Raw genomic sequence first — 22,665 nt, forward strand, 5'->3', positions numbered from 1 at the left:
GTGTACCGACGAGCAACAAGGCTGAGGGATCGGGCTAATAGCTGACCAGTTTGTCCTGGCTACGTGATCCCAGAGACTCACGTAGCTCCTGGACATTTCGGATTTCGTGAATCAACCGCCGCGCGATGCGTTGGACACCGCTGAATCGCAAACAGGAGAAACGGGGTGGGGGGGGGGGCGCATTTTTCAGCGATGTTTATGCTACCGCGGTAGCTGCGAGTCTCTGGGAAAAAGGTTGCAATCGAATCACGATTTTACGAGAACAACTGCGATTTCGCGATAGAGGTACGCGAGGAGCGAGAATGCGCGATGGAAAAAGATGCAAAGTAGCATCGACGTCCTTGGCGTGACACCGTACTCAACACTTTGTAAACGAGTAAAAGAGCACAAAGATTTAACACTGGTTTAGCGCAATTATTCAAATGATATAAAAACGCTTTCTTTGTTCTGCATAATGATCAGCAGTCTACCTTGGACTTGACACCTCGTCTACAAGATTATAGAAGGGACAAATAGAATTCGATCTATTTGAAACCTGTTCAAAGGCTTCGAGCCCCTTCCGAATAGTCGAGGGAGTAGAAGAAGGTCCTAATCGCGTCGAATCGAAGGATCGAAAGGGTATCGTCTCGCCTCGCCGCGCCGTGCAGAAGAAGAATCGACTGCGAATCCTGCCGCGGTGCGATTCGATCTTTATCCCGCTCCCTTGGCCTGTCTGCCAGGCGGAGGAGTCCGTCCGGCGACTTCCAGGATGCATTGTTTCCATCTTTTTTCATTTTCTCTCTCTCTCTCTCTCTCTCTCTCTTTCTCTCTCTTCGTATCCCTCCTTTGCTTGGGTTTCGGGCGTCAGCTCAGTTCGGTGTACGGAGAGAGCAAAATTTATTTGTGTACGAACTGCATTCTTACTACTGGATCAGTCTCCTGACTATTCACTGTCACAGTATGTATACATATATTCCTAGTAAGTGGAAATTGTGTTTCTCGAGATTTTGTGTTTCTTTTACAATCGTAAAGTGTACTTTTTGACAGATGACTTTGAAGGATTTTTGGACTAGTCTGAAGCAGGGCTGGTACTTTCCTTCGAAGGTCGAAGATTTTGAAGCTACGATTTCAGAAACTTCAAAGGTGATGAGAATCCAAGTTTCGAAGCTTCGAATTAATTTTAAAAAATTTTTTATATTCTGTGAAAATTCTGTCGTCACTGTCAAATTTTGTATTTATATTTTCATACGATTCTAAGACTTGGAAATTCTTCGAAACTTCGTGCAGTTCGAAGTTTCCTTCGTTCCTTCGTTCCTTCGAATCTTCGAAGAGTCGAAGCATCGAAAAAGCAACAGCCCTAGTCCTAAGTGGGCAGAGAGGATCTGAGAGCACTTTCGAGTTTCGAGAGCATCAGTCGCAAGAAACTCTGAAATGGACACGCACCCGTACGTGTACGTATAACAGAGCGAAGGTCTATGCCCCGATGCCTCCTGGCCCGATGTTCCTTGGGTTGGGGGGTACAGGAACACGCCGTGTGGCGGTGCCCCCGTGGAGGAGAGTAGGGGCCTCTCATGGAGGGGAGAGTATAGAACGGAGGGACGACTTGATAGTCTCTCTCTCTGTGTGTGTGTGTGTGTATGTGTGTGTGTGTGTGTGTGATGGTGGGGGCTATTCCACGGACCTTTTTTCGCCTTTTGCTTACATAATGTATTCTCAAACGTACATACGGCCACCGGTGCCTCTCCGCTACCAGCGAGAGGGACCCTTCGCGTATACAGGGTGAGTCTCCTTACCCGACGACTTGAAATCACTCGTCCATTGTTCCCATCGAATGTTGCTCGTTGCCAGATGATTTCATTACAATCATTCACGACAAAAATGAGTGAAAGAGTTGTGCTTCTGTTCGAGTGGGTATAAATAACAATTCATTTGACGTAACCAGGTTATTAATAGAATGCATCCAACATTACATTTGTAAATATACAAAACCCAGTTAAAAATATCGAATATCGAATTCTACCTGCTCTCGAAAAATTTCGAAGATCGCGTAGCATCGATTATGAATAATTTCCGAATAACTTGAAGTCGTCACCCAGTGTATAGCAGGAGTGTATGGGCATTTGTTCAATGTGTCGGTGAGTGCGTCCAGGTACGCGGGTCCATGTACGTGCGTCCATCGTCGACGATTGTGTAGGTGTACGTGTGTACGTCTGTACCAAACGAGCTGGGCGTAGGGGGACGACAAAGAGAGAAAGAGGGGAGGGCACAGAGAGAGAGAGAGAGAGACTCTTATCGTTGTCCGGCTATAGCTCGGTGTGGTCGTTGCACCGTGGCCCGGCGTTCGTCGTTGTCGTCGTCGCCGTTGTCGTTGTACGCCCGCAAACGTGACGGAGGCGTGTCACATCGGAATACAAAGGGTATAATACCCACATACCGATGCCGCTAACCCAGACCTACCGGGGAATACCAATTTTCGAGAGATACGAGAGACAGAGAGAGGAGCGAACTGTCGGAGCTGTGCCGGCGCGGCGCCCCCGGGGGAATTCGACCGGGATTGCGTATGCGAAGCTACAGGTGAATATCGCCCTACAGCTCCGACGAATCAACCCTCCGGGGCTCGACCATGCACGAGCTTGCACCTCTCGATCCCGGGTCCGGTTCTTATTCCCCTGCAATTGATTACCCCGCGAGAGACAGAGAGGAGACGCGCCGAGAAATCTGTGGTTGTTAGGAAAAACGACGCCGCATATCACAATTTTCAAAAACTTTGAGTTTATGCGTTAATCGAGCTTTAGAGTATAGGATTTACGTGTTTATATCGTGTCTTTCTTCCATCAAAGTTAACCCCGAAAGCGTTCCTTCTTAACACGGGTATACTTCCGCAATTAAAAATTGTTCATTGCAATATTCCTCCCTGAAATATGTATATCAATAGAAAATTTTAAAGCCACCTTTGTATTTCTCACAGTCATTTATTTCCCGTTTTATTTTGAAGTTTATTTTGATCACTCCTTGCACATCTCAGAGTCAGTTTCGGAAGCGCCGATTTACCAGGTCGCTCGAAACGATGATCACGGTATCAGGCCGCCTAAACAGCTGGTAATGACCGGTTTCGATCGAAGGACAACTAGGCGCGGAAGCGTACGAAATTAATTAACCACGCCAATCAATCACACTTCGCACCCAGTAATCTTTCTTCCCCTCTCTCTCTCTCTCTCTCTCTCTCTCTCTCTGTCTCTCTCGTGGTGTTGCGAACCAACCGACCGACCGACCGGTGATCGCGAAACGGAATAAACGCGGATCGGCTCGTTACCGCGGCAAAAATAAATTACAGTTCTCCGGGACGGGCAAGGTAATCGTTAGGTAATTAAATAAATTAGTTAATTAAATAGGCGAGAGGGAAACACGAGCGGCGCGTATACTAATGCCTTGTCCATTCCCTGTTGCTTCTGCTCGCTTGCTCTTTCAGCGACACCGTTCGCTCGCCACCGTCATTGATGCTGTTTGTCACTTTTTCCAAGCGTTCGCCGCGCCGCGCCGCGCCGCGCCGCGCCGGTAAGCTTCGCCACGGCTTGGTTACGATCGACGCGCCGGAGTAACTTATCGCTGGAAAGAACGAACGAACGCGCTTCGGTAGTTCCCGGTACAATATCCTACTCGCGGTATCGCGTGTTCTTCGGCTTCGACTATAGCTTCAGCTTCGGCGTCGACTTCGGTTCTTGCCGCACGGTCATTAGCATTTTTTTCAACGGCAGATCTATGGCCGCGCTAACCGATACCCCGCGAACCATGCTTAATTATGAAAGATTCATTCCGACCCCGGCTAATTCAACGTAATGCCTACCTGCAAGCGTTCGTTTGTCTACGCTCGTTTAATAGGCGTCGAGCCAGCCGACAAGTAGAAACTGCCAATGTGGTACACAGACAGAGGAATCTGTTATTTTCGTTCACTCGCAACGAGAGCAAATCGTCAATTTCATTCTTCAGCGTATTTTAAGAAGAGCGAAACCTTAAGAACGTTGTATATGTATACATATTGTTAAGTTTACATATGAGAACGCAATTAATCCAATACGGATTTGCGTTATTCGGACGCTTCACTTTTGCTGTGCACATAATCAATTTGTTTGCAACTTGGGAAATTACGTGCGCGACAACGTTCGTCCTCGAACCTCGACGACGACGATACGGGAATGGAAAATTTTTAGCAAAATGTCTGAAGAGGTTAATTGGATCTTGGAAACGAAAACTTGGCGGGAAGAAAAGTATACGATCGCGCGAACTGGTACGCGCACAGCGTAAGCCGAGTAGACGGTCGCGCACGCTGTTTAATTATTCCCGGCTTATCGCCGGGCGTTATCTGACGCGCGGCAGACAAAAACCCGAGAAGAGAGATTCTTAGGAAGGAGGAATTTTCTATCGGAGTCGGTGTGTCGTCTATAAATAGTTTCGTAGCCGACGACGACGACGATGTCCCGGGGAATACGTAGTCCCGTGCTTAATATGCCCGTGGCGTAAGAAGGTTTTCGATGGCCGGCAAGGACAGTACTTCGTCAGGCCATTTGTCACTTTTTCTCAGCCGCGCCGCTAAGCTTGACGTGAAACGCCGTGTACCCTTACTATTTATGCTCGCTGGGATGGCTGGGATCGGTACCTACAAGAGAGCCTCTTAGGTTCGAGGTAACGCTTCGATGGTTCCCGGTACCGCGTGATCCTGTGTACAAGACGCGTGTCGGTAGTTCTTGTTTTCGTGTCAGCATTTTTGCTCCTCGCTCGCTAAGTCTTTCTCTTTTCTCTTGCATCAATGATTAAGTTTCACTAGGGTGTTCCTCCGCTTGTACCCCGGTATAATAACGATTCCTACTACGAAACACACCGTTTAGATCGGTCGCAACCGGTTATCCTGTCTCGGCAGCTCCCTCGGCTACGCCCTAATTAGTCAAACCGAAGATCATCCTAGGTGAATACCGCTCCTCGACGTCGATTAGCTTTGCCGAGACCTGGGATATTGAATACTGTGACGATTAGCAGATTGCGGAGTCCCGTGCAAAACAAGCTGCACGAAATCCGCTAATGATTAGGCTGTCGATCGAAATTTTCTGAAGAATTTTGTTACATCTATTCAGTTTCATCTTTCGAGGTGAAGATACAACAGTGGTTGAAACTTTAAATTCCACTGTTCCAACGCGGGTCTCGCGATCTCGGTTCGATCATTCCCGGCCTTGGCGATACAATAGAAATACCAACAGCTCAAGGTGCTCAGGCGCGGTTCCGGATGAAAAATTCGATACAGGTTAAAATATCGTCCAATTTCCTGGATCAATTCCACGGGCGCTACTCGTCGGAGTAACGAATTACTCGCTGCTGGAGAAAAAGGGGAGAACGGAATAGTTATTGCTGCGGCACGGAGCACGAGCATGTTACCACCAGGCACAATGCCCGTGAAACGAAGAGAGAACCGAGGCGACGCGAGCTCGGTCCACAGCAACAGTCTGTATGCAAAAGGAAATCGTCGGCCGAAGAAAGAAAGAAAGAAAGAAAGAAAGAAAGAAAGACAGACATAACGAGAGAAAGAGGAGAAAATAGGTGAAAGAAAAGGATCGAGCCGGAGCCGGTGAATCGTTGTCGGTGCAGAATCGCGGGGCGGGGGCGTTGTTGTTTGTTTTCTTCATTCCTTAGCCTCATCCCCTGATTCGTGGTCTTCCACCGAGAGCAGCAGTAGCAGCAGTAGCAGCAGTAGTAGCAGCAGCAGCAGCAGCAGCAGCAGCAGCAGCAGCAGCAGCAGCAGCAGACGATGCATTTTCCGCTGAAAGCTTACGGTGTGCGATGCTGTTGCAGGTGAAACGTTGTGCCGCGCGCGTATATCTTTTGTGCGAGGGATGGTTGTTGTTGGTTGTTTGCCCGGTAGCTCCGCTGGCTAGCCTTTACTCAGCCTGCTCGCGCAGTCTGACTACCTAGAGCCTGCCTAACTCGCCTAGCTGTTCCCTGGGACTGCTACTTGTACTACTAAGGGCACAATTTTCTTCCCAGCGAGGTTCAATTTCCCGGCCAGGAGATTCGACGCTTTCGTTCTCATTCCGTTCCATCCATTAGCTTTCCGCTTCCCTCCTCATCCTCCACCAGAAAAACACGGGCCTTCGAACTCGCGGCACAATAGCTCGCTGCTACTGCTGCTTCCGTTGCAGATACCGCGGATGGAACTACCGAAACCTCTCCAACGTTATTCCACAGCTCGTCCCGCGGCTCCGATCTCGTTGTTCCAGGTGAGCCCACGGTTTCGTTCAATACCCGAGACTCCGTTCCTCGTTCATTGCCACATTGGGATTTATCGTCGATGAACCAGGCTGCGGCTTTTTCACGGCAACCGAGCCTGAATTACCCGCTGTTCGAACGCGATTGTCTCTCCCCAGGAAAAACTAGCGTTTCCAAGGGGCTCGATGGAAAACCGTTTTCAAGCGGCTCGCGAATCTGCAGCACCAAGATTCTGTGAATCCTGGGTCTGAATAATGAAGATTTTGACCCTTTCGAGACGACGTTATTTCCTAAGATTCTTGATGAATTTTGGTACCTCTAGCGCACTCGGAAGAGACGAACCGTGCGAAATTGCAAATTCTTGCGGACCGGCGTGAATCACTCTCGGCGCAGAAATATGAAATTTATTTCTCCGATTGCGAGGTGGTATTCAAAGTGGCCGATCGCACTATCCCTGAATCAGTCTCGCGGGTGCTTTGTAGATAAAATAGAAGAAATATTGTACGTGATACGAAAAAGAAACACGCCGGAACGCCGCGCCGCGCCGGTTACAGAGGGGACGCGATTGAAAAGCATAGATAAGGCTGAGTTATAACGCAATAAAACGTGCAATACGCATCCTGGACGGATAAAGAAAAATTCTTTTGCATCTTTTCGTTCCACGAAGCAAGAGGGAAACGCGGAAAGAGAACCGAACGTGGATGCATTAAATATAATGAAATTTCTACACCGCCTCTTTCGAAACTACCCGAAGCAATCCCTTTGCTTTCCCTATCTTTATTAGTTTTCTTTGACCCTATCTTTCCGTTCATTCGCTTATTGATAGCATATACAGGGTGGTCCACGTAACTATCTCCTTTTTTCCGGAGTTTCCGGAGATATTTTGTTCCTTCATATTCTGCCATTAAAAACATTTGTTATGCTACATTTAGGTGGACCACCCTGTATATTAAAAATATTGAAGGACATTATTTCGATCGCTTCTCGAATAACGAAGCGAGATGATATTACGCGCCGACATAAAATCTCGCAGGTTTTATTTTCTCGCGAGGAGTATCGCGAATCAGGGGAGAAAGAAAAAAAATCGATGACCGGCCTAATGTGCATACGATGTGCTCGGTTCCCATTAAAGCGAGTAGCTGGGGGATAAATAGCACCGGAAAATGAAATTACAGAGTAGCGGCTTGATTTTCCCATCCGAAGGCAGCAAGAGCACCGCGACAACGGATTCCGCCAAGTTCCGTCACGCGACTCGGACTGCAGGCAAATCGCGCGGGATCCCGTCCCATCGAGAAAAATCATCGTCCCTCGTTTTCCCTCTCTCGTATTACCTGGCTGTGGCCACCGGTGTGTAGCAGTTCTCGTCGCGCGATTAATACGTGCGAGCCGAGCTTCGCGGATGACAGTGGGGATACATGATAAGCAGTTAAAAGGGTGCTGCGTCACGGGACCTTAGAAAAAGCGAAAGATCGAACCGAAACTCGCGAGAGTAGAGGCCGCGCGTAATAAAAGCGTGGAGAGGAACGAGGAGAAGAAACGACGAAGAACGTTCACAGAGAAGGAAACAGCTCCGAGAAAAAGAGAAAGGACGAGGATCGCAGCCAGAACTAGAAGAAGATGGGGAAGAAGGTCCACTTCCTTTCTCCTCGTGGCCCGAGGCCGAATGGACCTGGGTATAGGTCCAGGAGGTAGGTAATCATCTTTAGGTTGCGTGCTCCGAACGACCTCTCTGTCTCGGCCCCCTCTCCCCTGTCCGTCTTTTTCTTTCGCTCGTTCGCCCGGTCACTCCGATCATTTCTTTCATTTTTCATACACACACAGAGAAGGAGCTCAGCCACACACACACACAAACCATTTATTTAGGCATACCGCCCTCTCCTTCTCTGCCTTCCGGCTGATTTCGTATGGCGCTACTTTTCAGCCCCCGGTGAGCCGAGCCAAAGCCGCGCAGCTTTGTCGTGGGAATCGGAACACGGTACTGCGCGGATCAGACGCACCGGAGGGGTCCAAATCGGCTGTTTCAACGGGGAAGAACCATGCAAAACGATGCTACCGACGATCGCGACGCGACGCCATGATAGCGACCTGCTGCCCCACACCACCGCGCAACAACCACAACAATCATCGAGAAGCGAAACTCGCTTTGCCTCGGAGAGCAAAGAAACCACCCTATCATTGCGAACTTTTCTTCGAGAACCTATCCCAGCTATATTCGAGCGGTACTCGTGAGTTGCTCATTTAGAAATATTATTTCTTTGTCGAAGCCTATTTTGGAATCGCTGTCAATAGCGAAATGAAATGAACGAAGCAGGTTTCGAAGAAAACGGGGGTATATTTGAAGGTACCAACATCTTTGGCAATGGTACTGCCTTCGATCCGAGACACCACGCACCATCCGCCTCCGGCGCGGCGCGGCGAGAGAGCCCGACCCCTCCCCATCGTTCAGAGAAGAAGAAGAAGACATTCATTGTAGCGATGGTTACCGCTCGAGATAATTCTACCGCCTCGATAATTGACCTCGCCTTACCTCACTGTTACAGTTCGACGGGTATTACCGACAATATCTCGAGGAAAAAGTGCTGAACGCTGCTGTTTCTTCCTCTCCTCGCTCTCCGGAGAAGAAAACGACCGACCGAGAACGAGCAGTATCGTCACGGAGAACGCAACGGATTACTGGTCAACCGGTCGTAATTATCATCGAGGCATTTAATTGCCTCCGGAGATGACAGTGGGTCTCTCTGCTCATTGTTGCCGGATAGACGGAGACAGAATAAGGTGAAGGTGTTGGACTATATGTATACATACTACATACGTACATACATACATACATACATACATACATATATGGTCTCCAAGCGTGAAGAGTGACCTGAAACTTTTCGAGGAGTTGCTCCGCGTCAGAAATGATACCCGCCGTCATTCGGCACCTCGCTACAACCTCAAAGGTATAAAAGAGGGAAAGGGGGGGCGGTAATTATACTCCGAGGCACGATCCAACTATTCCTCAGCTTGGGTACTCATTTTCATCTTGTCGACAATCTTTCGCGGGACAAAAGAGCCATTGGAACGGGGCGCATCCGTTTGATAGCGCAGAGTGTCCGAGTTCCTCTATCCCCGCACGCGTAAAGAAAGAAACATTCTAATACTCTAAAATCTAAACATCAAAGAAGGCCCCGCTGTCGATCGATACGCCGCCGTGCCGATAGAAGATAGAGAACGTTCTCTAAACCGGGAAAGTTATTCTCCCGAGGGTGGTTGCTTTATTAGAGCGGCTAGGCTGGTCGCTAAAGAATCTTCGTTAACGATGAAACTTGTTTCGTCGGTGGCAGACACGCGAACGAGAAACTCGAGCCGTACAGACACGAACGTAATTGCTCGGATGTGATCTTTATTCATAACGAATAGGAATAATCAATAAAATGTGAACGGAAGAAGGAGGGTGGAGGAGGAGGAGGAGAAGGACGAGGAGGTGGAGAGAGACGAAAAGAACCGAAGGGAGAAGAAGATATTCCCAGGGCTTGTTATAAAAACAATCCGAAGCAAACGATGTCCTTATCCTCGGGCGAACGACTCTGGAAAAGGCCTCGGGCAGCAAAGCAGAAAATTTCCGACCGGTTTTTCTCTCGTTTACCGCGTTCGCTACTCTTTTTCAGGGCCGGCCCGTGCAACCCGGCATCGATGAAAACTGGCGCGCGAACACAATCGCGCACGAAGAAACTCGAAACTGATTATGCCCCCGGCGAATTATATAATAAGGATTATCCCTGTAATTGGCTCCGCCAGAAAGAGATCCGGGAACGAGCAAAACAAATTCCAGAGGAACCGATCGAGAGAAGGAAGAAACCCCTTTCAGAAAACTTTTCCTCCGGGAGAGAAGCTATCCTTTTCATCCGGACCTAGTCTCTACAGACCGCGAAGTGGACGCGGGCCTGTTCTAATCAGGTCTCGTTCGAGGCTCGCCTTCTTCGAATGCCGCGGCGTTAACGTAAATTCTATGGAGATGTCCTGCTAGATAATTGGACGCAGCCTTTTAAGAACCTCTCCTTAATTTTTGCCCGCAACTTTACGGAGTACAGTCGAATATGCGCAGCTTCTAAACGACCCTGCGCGGTGGTCCCTGGAAATTGAACGAATTTACTCCAAGAATCTTCGACGCGCGGATAACGTTCATGAACTTCGAGGATATTTGACAGTTCTGCTCAGAAGCAAGATAAAAATGATCCACATTAATTCCGAATCGCCGTATTTGGGCCCATTGTGGAGGACACGTCGATCGCGTCGACGAGTTACACGATCTGCATTCTTCCCCTCCAGGCATTGGTGTAAGCCCTACCCACCGAATGCGACACGAACGATAGATACACTAAGCCCGGCTTTGCGAGCAGCTTTTCGTACTTGTTCGCAACGCCCTATCAATGTTAGACAGCCAGCGGAGAAATTTATACCGCGGATAAGACCGAACCGAAACTGAAAGTAAATTCTCCGGACGCGACACCGGAGGCTACGCTACTTATGTTCCTGGAGAGCTTTCGTGCTTAACACCCCGGATCCAATTTCGCCTCGGTTGCGATCTTCGATAAGGAAAAGCGAAGGTATTTATGAGATCTGGCCAGTACGACAAAACCTGATTCTTTCATTGGCTTAAGAATTAAAACCTGTCATCATGTATTGAAACGCACTGTCAATTGTGTCACAAGCATTCGATTCTCATTCCCGGAACGGAATAAGAAAAGTAACCGTGGGATCGAAGTAACGGAGCAACTGACACGGGCAATTCCGATCGGAACGGTGGCGACTCGCTAACGAGACTCGAAATAAACGGCTCGAAAGTTTCTTGCGAAAACAGAGACCGGGCTTTTCTTAGGACAGAGAAGCGACATGGGCTGGTAAGCGAAAGAGCTCGATTCCCTGGAGCACGGAGAAAATCGCTCGGCGAACGACGACGTTCCAGGTTAAACGGCCGAGGCCTGGCTCTCGATAAATAATATGCAAATTCCAGGGAACCGAGTCGGGAGAAGAGGACGATCGAGTAAGCGAGAGCGGGGCAATCGGAATCGCAATCGCGCTGCGCGGCGGCGGCCAATGTGTATCGGCCAGGTATCTGGTTTGACCGGAAAGGGTTACGTTTATCCGGTCACATTATCTTGACGCATGGCCATTCTTCGAGGCTGTTCGGTTACGCAAGACTGGTTCTATGACCGGCGATATAAAACCGGGAAGATACCCGGCCCCGGCACACCGGTATATCGATGGCGAGAAAATAGTGGCTGTAAGTGTGTATCGTGGTTACTAACCGAACGACTCTCCACCGTTCCGGCTCTAATAATCCGTGATATCAAATCGCTAACCTTCTCTCCGATCTCTAGCACGCCGCGGTAGCTTAACGCCGCGATTCTGCCCGAGCAGAAGCATTTTTATTCCCACCTATTTTTCGATTCTTCCTTTTTTGTGGAAGTTACCGAGAATAACACAGGAGGAACAAGATTTTTCTGCATATTCGTTCAATTCTTTCTAGACGGTTTATTTTTCATTCTCGCCGAGCAGGAATTCGTTTCAACACCAGCAAAAATATTATCAAGTCGGAAAGATACAGTAACGTTTTAATGTTTTGGCAGATTATAGGAAATGTCTCGAAAATCGTGTTAATACTTAATACTACTTTTACGCAGCAGAAATAACACGAGTAACAATAACCACAGAAATAAAATAGAAACATACATAAATAAAATCAACGATGAATACATATAATAAAAATTAATAAAATTCATGTACTTTCGTAGTTTGGAGTTTGTTGTGTCTTCGGAACGTTATATCTCAGCACAGAATAATCTGAAACGAATAATAATTTGGATTTGGAAGCTTCGAAGGGTTCTTTGTTGCTAAAAAATTTTTCCAGTATCTTAATATTGAAAAGTTGACTTTCGGGGATAAAAAGCGTGTTTCCAGACCATAGTGCGCCGCGCCGCGCCGCGCCGCGCCGGTCGCCAGAGATCGTTCCGCTCGGTTTTCTCGTTTTGCGTTCGGCCTGGATTCTTCGTGCTCTTCTTTCTCTTCTTCCACCGCGGAATTGCAAGGTTCCACGAGGTACCACGCGAGCGGAATGCAATACGGCGAACCGACAACGTCCCCGGTAATTGAAATTGATGAAATCACGGTGACGCTCCGAGCTACACCGGCGCTCCTCGCGAAATAAGTCTCTTGGAACTCTATTAATAAACGAGAAGCAGCCTCGCGGAGACGATGATAGACGCAGGATGCCTCCTTTCGAGTTTTTCCGACACCGGGCATACACAGAAGGAGAAGAGCCTGTGCGGCAAGCTGTTTCAACGAACGCAACGCGATGGCTCGTACGATTGGCTCGATTGGTGCATGCTCAGGATGAGTAAGCTCCGGTTGCCACGCAAATTGATTGAGAACCGATGCCGCGGGATCGAGATTGATCGCTCGATTCTTGCTATTGACAAGTGTCATCGTAACTTCTCCACGGATAAACGATGTACAAGGGAAATGTCCTTATTGGCAGTGGGGTTTGCTCTTTCCCGGTGTTCGAGACGGCTTTCAGTTTTCTTGCCCGAACGTTTAACGAACAATACAGTCCGCAGCATACGAAAGTCAGTGTCGAGCATTTCGTACGGGAAGAAGATTGATTTTTGTCAATCTATATATAGTTTCGAACCTCGAGGAACGTCAAATTGATATTCCTCCTCTTTCCTGGGGACTCTTCCAGTACCTCGCAAGACGAATGATTATAGGAAAAATAGAGAGATTATCTCTGTTAAACTTGCAGAATCAATTACGATATAATTAAAATACGACGTAATCGAATTACGTAATTCAATTACAAGGTATTTAAGTTAACACAACTCACCTTGCGAGGCACGGGGAGCACACACGATTCGCACCAAGTGGAAAGACTAATTCGAAAATGTTGATAGCGAAGGATCGACGACGACCCGAAGAGACGTTCTCAAAGAGTTGGTCTTGTCCGAAGGTTTTTTCCACCGATAAATCAACTCGAGCCTGCGGATCGCAAAGCAGCGGATCTCGGTCGAGGAAACGTCGATCACGGGGATTTTTAAAGCGCTGAACAGTAGGTCGCTGTTCGAACAGGCTGGTTTTTCTGCAAAACGGTCACGCGACTATATAGCCGGCGAACAAACGGTGTGTCATCGACCGGCCGATAATCTTGTTGAATCACGTCGAGTCTCCGAATTTCTGACCGGACCCCGGGGTTCCTTTGAAACGCGACGAGACTGTCGTCCTCGGGAAAAAATGCAAAACGAAAACGGAATGGGAAGCTGAGAGAAAACTGTAACTCCGTTTCCACGAGTGTCTCTCAATCAAGTAATTCAACTTTAAACTTTGCCCGGCATGTATAATATAATAGTCTGGGACGACAAAGGGTAACGAGGGGATTTTTAACGACTCCTCGTGGGACAAATTCGTCGGAAAACAGTGAATTTAATATAGTGAAGGGTGAAATGAGAAAGAACGCCTGGGGAGAAGCACGGAAGGAAGAGAGAGAGAGAGAGAGAGAGAGAGAGAGAGAGAGAGAGAGAGAGAGAGAGAGAGAGAGAGAGAGAGAGACAGGGACAGAGCAATGGGGGCGGTAGCAGGGGAAGATTGAAAGGGAGACGAGAACGAGCGATCTACGGGTATAATTAGACTGGTTTCAATTTCATCCGTGCAGGAGAAACTTTTATCGGGGGATCGTCGTTCCAGACGTCACCCGGAAATAGAAAAGGATAGACGAAAATTGCTTCGAAAGTTCGGGAGCAACGTCGCGATTCCCGACAACGACGTTTCTATTGTCTGTAATTCGTGACTCGTATCCCTCTCCTTCTTTCGTATCCTCTTCTCCGGATAGTCCTCTCTCTAACTTCCGTTTTCTGCTGAAACACAATTCCTCAATGACTTTCACCGCGGCCGGGGATTAACGCAGTCGAATCGAACTCGGATCGCGACTGATTAAATTATGTCCCTCGACGAAACTCTCCCTTCTCTCTCCTCTACGTCTCTCTCGTCTGCCGGGAATTTCCGCGTCCACCCCCTGTTGACCGCCACAGAGACGACAGGGGACGGGGTGAGATCACAATTATCCCCAGGGCTTGAAACGATCCTGAAAATTCCTTCGAACGAACATGGGTTGACGCAAAAGCGTCGTTCAGGATCTTCAACGAAGCTAATAAAGAGTTTGATCGATTCGGAGACGGATCGGTAGAATTGCGTCCGGTCACGCATTGAAGTGTTGAAACGTTGGTCGGATACTTTTGCTGACCGATTGAAATTCCACCGGTGAGCATCCCATTATTAGTTTCCCCGAGGTAGAAGAACGTTTCACCGTAAAAGAAAAAAGAGGAGAAGGAGCGCCACGTTCGAAAACGTCTCCCTCGGAACCCTCCTATTACTCGGGGAGTTTCGTGTTCGGCCGCGAACTTTATTCCCGAAAAATTCGCCGCTCGAAAAGACAAGATTACCCTTTCGAATCGGGAGATCGCGAGCGTTTCATTGTAACAGGCCCGAGGGGGTAGCCGTGGCAGGTTTCTCTCCCCTCCCGTCCATTCCTTCGTGGAACATTCCAAAAGTTTTCACGGTCGCCCGTTAATCGGTACGGGCCCCCGTAGACGGCGATTCCCTCTCTAGGCAATAATTTCCTCGTTCTTAATGTTTGCCGGTGGACTGGTTCGCAAGTATGTATGGCGTTTGAGCGACGATCACGTGTCCGTTGAGGAATCCGTCGGTTGTCCGAAGAGGATGCTAAACAGAGTGAGATAGAGAGAGAGAGAGAGAGAGAGAGAGAGAGAGAGAGAGAGAGAGAGAGAGAGAAGAAGGGTAGAAAGAGAACTACGCGAGAGAGCGAGAAAGAAACGAGCAAGTTAAACGCGCCGCGCGAATTAGTGTGCGCGGGGTGGATGGATGGGGGAGTTGCCCTCTGGGGAAGTGGCCCACCAATTTTGGTATATCGCCTAATAACAGAGCAGGGACGAAGGTGCACCGAGTACCCCCACGATACGTACGCCCCTCGTTCGTGCACCGTCACCCATAACCCACCACTGACATAGCCCCTGGACACGGGATGCCCGGTCCCGCCACGGCCAAACGCGCTGGGAAACGAAATATTGTTAGTCTCTTTGAATTATAACGCGGTGTCTGCTCGGCCGGCTCTGTTTTTCAGCCCCGACTCCCAAAAGAAAAGGATCCCTACGTCCCTGACATTGTAATTTGCCGCTCCTGCAACGTTCACCGACTTTCCAACACAGGGTCGGCCTAGGGGCTCGCTTCTCCCAGGGCTACCTCATGTTAGAAACGTCTTAGGCGTTTCCGAGAACCTATTTATTGTCGAAAATCTCATAAAAAATTTATTTCAACGTAATACACAATTCGATATAAGAATGACAACCAAGAAGAATATATGTGTACAGAATAAGAATGCATACAAATGCATAAACATTAATATGAATACATAAAATACATAAAAATACGCAAAATAAAAATGATCTGCAGTAATCGTGGGAAGCAGGAGCAAAATAAAATGGGATTTTATCTCTTAATGACTTGATTGCATTCAAAACAATATTACACTATTCGTCAATTTCTTCATAAATGCATAAAAATCCGCAGTCTACTTATTATACTGACAATGAGACCGCGGATGTTGAAGAATGACAACGTGTAAAGGCAACCTTTATATTAGGCTTTTTAGTCGATTTATTTTTCGATTATTTGTTGTACATCTATCCAAAACTCCAACAAACAATTCCTGTTCTGGTCTAATCGTCGTCGTCTGGCAAAGGGAACGACCAGATTCCTCCGTGCGTCGACGCCCACTTCCAGCGGCACTTCCGTCGTGTTCCAGTTTCCAGTGGCCGATTCATCCCCTAGCAGTGGCTAATTAACTGCTAGAAATGGTCGGGCTGTTTCGGCCAAGGCCGTAACGATCGGTTATCGTCGCTTTAATCGCTGGGGATAAGACCAACGGCCTAGACTAGAATATTTCCCTCGGTCGCGGTTAAATCGGTTTAATCGGCCGGGGAAACTCTGGACCGCGGTCTCATCCGGTCTCAGCGCATTACGCAACATTTTAAATATCCGCGGGAACGAGAAGGCGGCGAGTCGAAGGACCGGCTGTTAACTCGCGAGCAGCAATCGTGGCGCGAGTTCAATGAAACTGGCTCTACATGAACGATAAATGGAAGAGAAATACTCGAGAGCAATTATCTTCGTGTCGCGGCCTGTTCTTCTCTAGGCGAGTCGAAATTATTTCTAGATCGGTGTCGCGTTTCCACGCATTTTTTACTGTCGAGCGAATCTTGGAAACAATTGACGCTCTTCTGGAGAAACAACAGCACGAAGTGATTCTAGCCAAATGCCTCTTTGCCCCGGTCCGTTTCGGTTTGTGTGGTGGAACTATAGGATGACGAAGGCGAGAATGTTTGTTTTATAGATTTTGCAAATCAATTTCACCCATCAAGAATATTGAAAATTATTTGATTTGCAAAAGGGTGAATTTCAAGTGCAAAACCTGCAGCTAAAATCTCAACACCTTAAATTCTTCTATGCTCAAACTATATAGTGATAGTTTCAATGATAGAAAATTTGAAGATTTGAATGTCTAGGTTAGCTCTTCGCGATCACAACTTGTACCTTCGAAGTACCAATTGTTGTATCCACTCGTAAACCCGCTAGATTCTTTTACGAATCAATGATTGTAATCGACGTCCGCGCTTATTTGCGAGTCACCCCGTACGGGTTCGAGCGAATATCGATGACTGGCCATGGCTTCGCACTCCGAACCATACAGAAAGAGAAGTTAATTAACCCTCGACACTGCCCGGTGTAGATCTTTCGCGTAACCAAGGACGAGAGAACTCAGAAGTCAGTCTTTATCCGAGTGAATGATGAACCGCGGCGTAGGCAGACAGATTTTTGTCCGCTTAATTGCATCGTAATGCGCCGCGCGTCGTAATATACTACTTCCGGATTGTAAGCAACACTTTGTTCTAACTATACATCCGCGACTACATTAGCGTAGCCGCTGCCGCGCCGCGCCGCGCGTCTCGTCTTTCTTATTTGTCATTAACGAACACCAAGCCACATCATGGAAAGTTCTCGATTACGGTTGATCGACTGACTGCGCGCACCTCCATTTGTATTGCGCTCTCGTATCGTTTTCTTCGTTTAGGCCGCGAACTCGTCGAAGAATGTCGATCGGTGGGCGCGTTCGATCGGTGAATAGCAATCTCGGGATGCGCGTGCACGAAACGCGACGATTAACCGACATTACACGCGACAAACTCTTCTTTTATACTGTGTGAACGTCTGTCCACGCTGTCATCTTTTTGCGCTTCCGCTTCGAAATCACCGTCGCGCGTCGCATCGGTCGGGGAAACTAATCGGTTCTATCCTGGGCAATTAAGCCTCCGCGATACAGCTATAGTTGCCATCGATTCGTTCACCGGTCTTGACCGTTTTGTGGACATAGTCTTGTTCCCAAGGAAATTAACTATTTCTTCCCAATAATTAAACTGTGGATCTTTTGAAGATCCAAAAATGCTGGAATCTAAAATTCGATAGAATTTTATACGATTCCATTCATTTTGTTCTAGATCTACAAAGGCTACCACTACCACTGAAAATAAGATTTTATTTAATTCCACTTTCTTAAAATTTACCTAGAAACATTGAAAATTGAATAAACATTCGCAGTCTAGTATAATTGAATATTTTGTAATATTATACTTGTGGAATATTTCCATTCCCTATGATTTTTGACATTTGATGGATATGAAATTGGTACATCACCTCGTACAATACCTAAATGTTTAGCAATCGATTAGATACCGATTAGATATTTTGTCACCATTCGAGTGCCAAGGGTTAGACTTTGCCAAAATCTTCGTGACGGGTCCGACTCGTTAAAGTACGGCGAAGGGTCAAGAAATAATGCGCTCTGGAGCGATTCTTTTTGGGGCTCGAATCCCGGCGAAACTTAATGAAAGCGCTACTTTAGAGTACCTCCGGGACATACTGTATAGGGTCAAGTATAATGATACGGAGTGGCCGAGCCGAACGTGTAGAGGCCAAGTTTCGCGGGCAGCATTTCCGAGAGTAGCAGATAAATCTATCCAGCCCCGGAGCCCGGCTGTTATTACAAATTGTTCGGTCGGTAATCACGAGCCGCTGAGTGATGCCTAATACCTTACTTCTTGCACGGCAACGTTTCCAGGGTTTAATGTTACGTTCACGACACATCCAGTTAAAGGGAGTCGCCAGGCCGGGGATAATTTACAAGCAGCCGAGCATCCCTGCGCAAACGTTTGATAGACAAGACTCGCTAGGATGAATAATAGGGTATTTACGTGCGCGAGGAGTCCCGGCGCTTAATCACCTCGTGTATATGGCAGTGCGGGAGCCGTGAACCGGCCGCCGCGCCGCGCCGCGCCATCGCGTTCAACAGATCGCAAAGAATCCACCGGGTGATCGGGAATCGAGTATCAAATCTTTTTCAACAAATTACACACTCCCACAGAATATCCTCGAGACGAATAGAGTATCACATCGGGACCGTGTGCCGCGTACGTTTCAATATCGGGGGATTGTTACACAACCGCCACGCATACTCGAGCGCCACGCCTTCCAGAAGATTATGGCTGCTAAAGACTGTAAATCAACGACTATGTTCGTATAAATTCTGCGGTGACTTAAACGCACTCGTAGGGAATAGTTTACTGCGACAATTACGCTGCGCCGCTAGTTGTCGATTCTTGGCGTTCTCGGCTGTATCCAATTAACAAATCTGGACTACGGATAGTTTAACGCGCTGTGTCTCGATCATTCCAGGGACAATGGTCCATTAAAATCGCTACCGACGCGACGTCCAAGATAATATTCTCCTACCAGACAAAGGGATATTAATTCAAAAAATACTGCCAACATAGTTCCCCTTTAAAACGCGGTGGCACCATCGCGGAGGCAGTTTTACCTTCAAAAGTCAATCAGCAGCGAGTTAATAGAGCCGGCTCTAGGTTGTCGTGATCGAGAAGTTTCGCGAGCGACTCGCGTGAGCCTAATAATAGTCGTGGTGTTGAAGATGGAACGCGTTCGAAGGACTCCGAGGAGCGATTTCGAAAACGTGCTCCCTGCTCCACGCGTAAGTTGGTAGCCTTGCTCTAAAATCGCGTGATACGGTGGTCGTCGGAGTTGAAACCGATCCCGGTAGCCCAGAGAAAGCGAGAGCCATCTCTGATAGTATAGTTTACGATGGGAACCGTCGCGTCGCGTCGGTGAAAGGGTGTCCTTTTCAATGCAAATCGGCTGGCATATCCGATATGGATTCGGGCATATGAATGAGTTTCGCAAGAGGGGCAATAATATCTTCGGGCAACGAAAGCCTGCCTCTTATTATTGGGCCAGAGCCTTTGTGAGTTACGTGCTGCAATAATCTACGCTCGCATTATATCGCGGCTGGCCTCTAAATCATCCCAAGGACAAACAACGGATTTCGGTCCTCCGACCTTATTGCAACATCCGGCCGCTCGCGTTTCCTCGTAGAACCTTTAATTAATTCTTTACCTACCGAAAGCTTATGTATAGGATCCTCAATAATTGTGCTGCACCAAAACAAAGCATAGTAATTTTCTTTCACATTGCAATCTTAAATGAAACTATTAGATGACGTTATTGAGGATGACTTGTTAGTACACAATGAAAATTGCTGTTGCTATTGAAGGTACCATAGATTTTTCAAAATTATGCAATAATCACCGGTCGGCAATGTGTTAACATTTCTACTCTTCATCAGAAAAATAAGCTGGCGCAATTTAAAACAGTAGGACCAAAAAATAATTGAATAATTCGAACGAATTATCGTGTCTCACGCTATCAGCATCAGTTTCGAAGTCACTGTCAGACGCCGCGCCGCGACGCGCCGCGCCGTGGAAATTGGAAGCGGGCCCGAGCGACGTTCGTTTGAATGACAAAGCCGCGAATCGCAAAGAGACACTCGCGTTCCGCGCGGGATTAGCCATGAATATTTAACCCGGCCCGGGAAATAACTGGGCTTCCACGAGCAACGTCAACGGGCATCAATAGACTCGGGAGCATCTCGATACGACGTTCTCGACGTTCCTCTGGCCCATGATATCTCGATGGCAATTAAGCCGCATCTCGGTTGCGTCGTTAACGATCATAAACGATCGTCGGCTAATAAATTCGAGAGAGGAGAGGGAACTCCTCGGACTCTCCCACGCGCCAAATGCCCGTTGATTTGCCACCGAATAAAACGGCCCGCGGCTGTAGATCCATCGATCGACCTTGCTCGCGTCGAGCCGCCGCGCCAAGGCGAACGGAAAAGAATCGATCCTAATTGCCCATTGGAATATCAACGCGATTTCCTCGTCGTAGATCTCCCCCTAATTGCGAGAACCGCCGAGGGTCGGCTTGAAAAAATTACTGGATCCTCGAGATGCGTTCTTCGAAGATCACCCAGCCTGCTCCGGCGCTTGTGAATATATTCTCGTCTCTTCGCAAAATACAGTAGGACCGAGATTATCCGGAGTCTTGGCGCGGTATCTCGTACCGAATGTCTCCAAATGTAAAGGTACGTGTCCATCTAAGAGTCAAACTACTTGTATCGCGAGTTACTCTAGACAGTGAAATTCGTCAGAGTACAACGTCTAAACAAACTGTTGAAGAATATTTGCAAATGTTTCCTCAAGATTGAGTATTCGTTATGCTTAGTTATTTTCTTATTTTGTATCGTTTTCAGATACGCATACCTTGATAAATATTTGCTTCGTAAATTTTCATAAATAAAATCAGAGCTACTTCTGGCACTATTCTCCCTGTTGTATAATACATACAGGTAGGTACGAAACAGATATTGAAGAATACCATATGAATCGTCTATTAATAAATAATGAATACAGACACATTTTAGATATGTATTGTATTTTCTTACGCAAATACTGAAATTTCGTCAACAGTACTCGATTTCAGTTAAGAATTTAAGAAATACATACATATTCGATGAAATTACTTGCCGCGTTTTCAACTTGCCCTGCATTTATTCAAGAAGCCACGCGCAGTTTCGTCGAATGTAATTCAAGAGGACCAGGACTTGATTTTCGAGCGATTCGGCTAGTCTCTAGGACGACGCCGCGCCGCGGGCAATTAGGTTCGACAATTTTCAATTTTCCGTGGCCGGTGGCCGCACGAAAGTATCGACGGCGATCGTTTCTCGATGATCATCGTCGTCGGGGTCTTGTTCTCGGCGTTGTATGCAGTATGCGCACGATACCGCACGTAAAACTGCACGGATACGGCTGGGCAGACCGAGCCGAGCCGAGCCGAGCGGAGCGTTTTTAGCATGACGCGGACGACCGACGCGACGCGACGGTGAAACGTGCAATACCGCGCCCAAAGACCGTACATTAACGGGGGCCTGTTCTTGCCTCGCCTCGCCTCGCCGCGCCGGGAACGTTATAGTAGGTCGCGGCATTAAATTTCGGACGATGATTTGTGCGAGAAATTGGTCGCGGTGCTGCAGGCTGGCGCGGGCGTGTTTCGCGCGCGCAATTGCCGCACGCCTCGCGCTCGCGTCGCGACAATGAAATATGCAATACGTAAAGGGAAGTGTTTTATGGCTGGACCGCAAACGAGGCTCAAGCTCGCTCGAAGATCCTCGATTTTTACGAAAGTCTCGAGCCGCTGGCCTTGGTAGTCTAGAGGATAGTCGCTAGTGCCGTTTTTCCCCTTACCCCGCTTTCATTATCGTTCCTTTCAAGTTTTACCGATCGATCCCACTAATCGTTCGTTCGGGGGCCGATTACTCGGCTAATTAATTGCTGCGGGTGCTACTGTTATTTTTATCGATGCGTTGTTTCGGACAAACCCGACAGAAAGCTGAGGCAATTTCACAGCTGACGTTTGAAACGTCGCCCAGCGTCGCCCACTTTTGGTAATGGAGGTCTTAAGTGCTGGGTAAAGTACGGGACCTTGAAAATATGATTTACCATTTTTGCACAGCACACGTCGGCTACGCTGCCCATCATGAAATATACTTCGGTTAGCGTTCTTTTCCTGAATAAAATCTAAATTATCGCGACGCTTGTCGAGCAATTATTACCGCTGAAAGAAGCCGATCTGTTGTCCTTTGCTTGAAAGATAGAGAGATAGTGAGAGAGAGAGAGAGAGAGAGAGAGAGAGAGACATGGGGTCTTCGCAAGCGACCTAGCAACAGCGCGCAGAAATTTCGTACACCCACGCTTAGGCCTTTTCTGGCAATAGAAATCAAGGGTATAAAATGGGTGGGCGGGGGGAATGTGGGCGAGCTCGTGTCGCCTGGTGCGTTCTCGTTCGCTAACAATAATTTTACGGTCGATAAAAGTCCCGAATAATTTCTCCGACAATGCACGATGACTTGAAACAGTTCGC

At 47.8% G+C, this 22,665-nt stretch overlaps 2 protein-coding genes across 6 annotated transcripts in view; one reads left to right on the forward strand and one right to left on the reverse strand.

Annotated features, from left to right (window-relative positions):
• LOC143213783 (band 4.1-like protein 4) overlaps positions 1 to 22,665 on the reverse strand; it is a 64,159-nt gene that overhangs the window by 31,463 nt on the left and 10,031 nt on the right. The gene's annotated exons all lie outside the window — the stretch shown is intronic.
• Positions 185 to 20,939, forward strand: LOC143213787 (uncharacterized). The gene is made up of 2 exons (XM_076434002.1): positions 185 to 7,919; positions 8,153 to 20,939. Exons 1-2 carry the CDS (start codon positions 7,895 to 7,897, stop codon positions 8,458 to 8,460), a joined length of 333 nt encoding a protein of 110 aa, XP_076290117.1. The 5' UTR covers positions 185 to 7,894; the 3' UTR covers positions 8,461 to 20,939.

This window comes from Lasioglossum baleicum, chromosome 11 (assembly GCF_051020765.1).
Source record: "Lasioglossum baleicum chromosome 11, iyLasBale1, whole genome shotgun sequence".
NCBI classification, from domain to species: domain Eukaryota; kingdom Metazoa; phylum Arthropoda; class Insecta; order Hymenoptera; family Halictidae; genus Lasioglossum; species Lasioglossum baleicum.

Excerpts from the sequence above, each read along its gene's own strand:
- LOC143213787 (XM_076434002.1), top strand. The coding sequence starts at position 7,895 with ATGGACCTGGGTATAGGTCCAGGAG. Across the intron at positions 7,920-8,152 it reads CCTGGGTATAGGTCCAGGAG|CCCCCGGTGAGCCGAGCCAA; the intron begins GTAGGTAATCAT and ends GCTACTTTTCAG.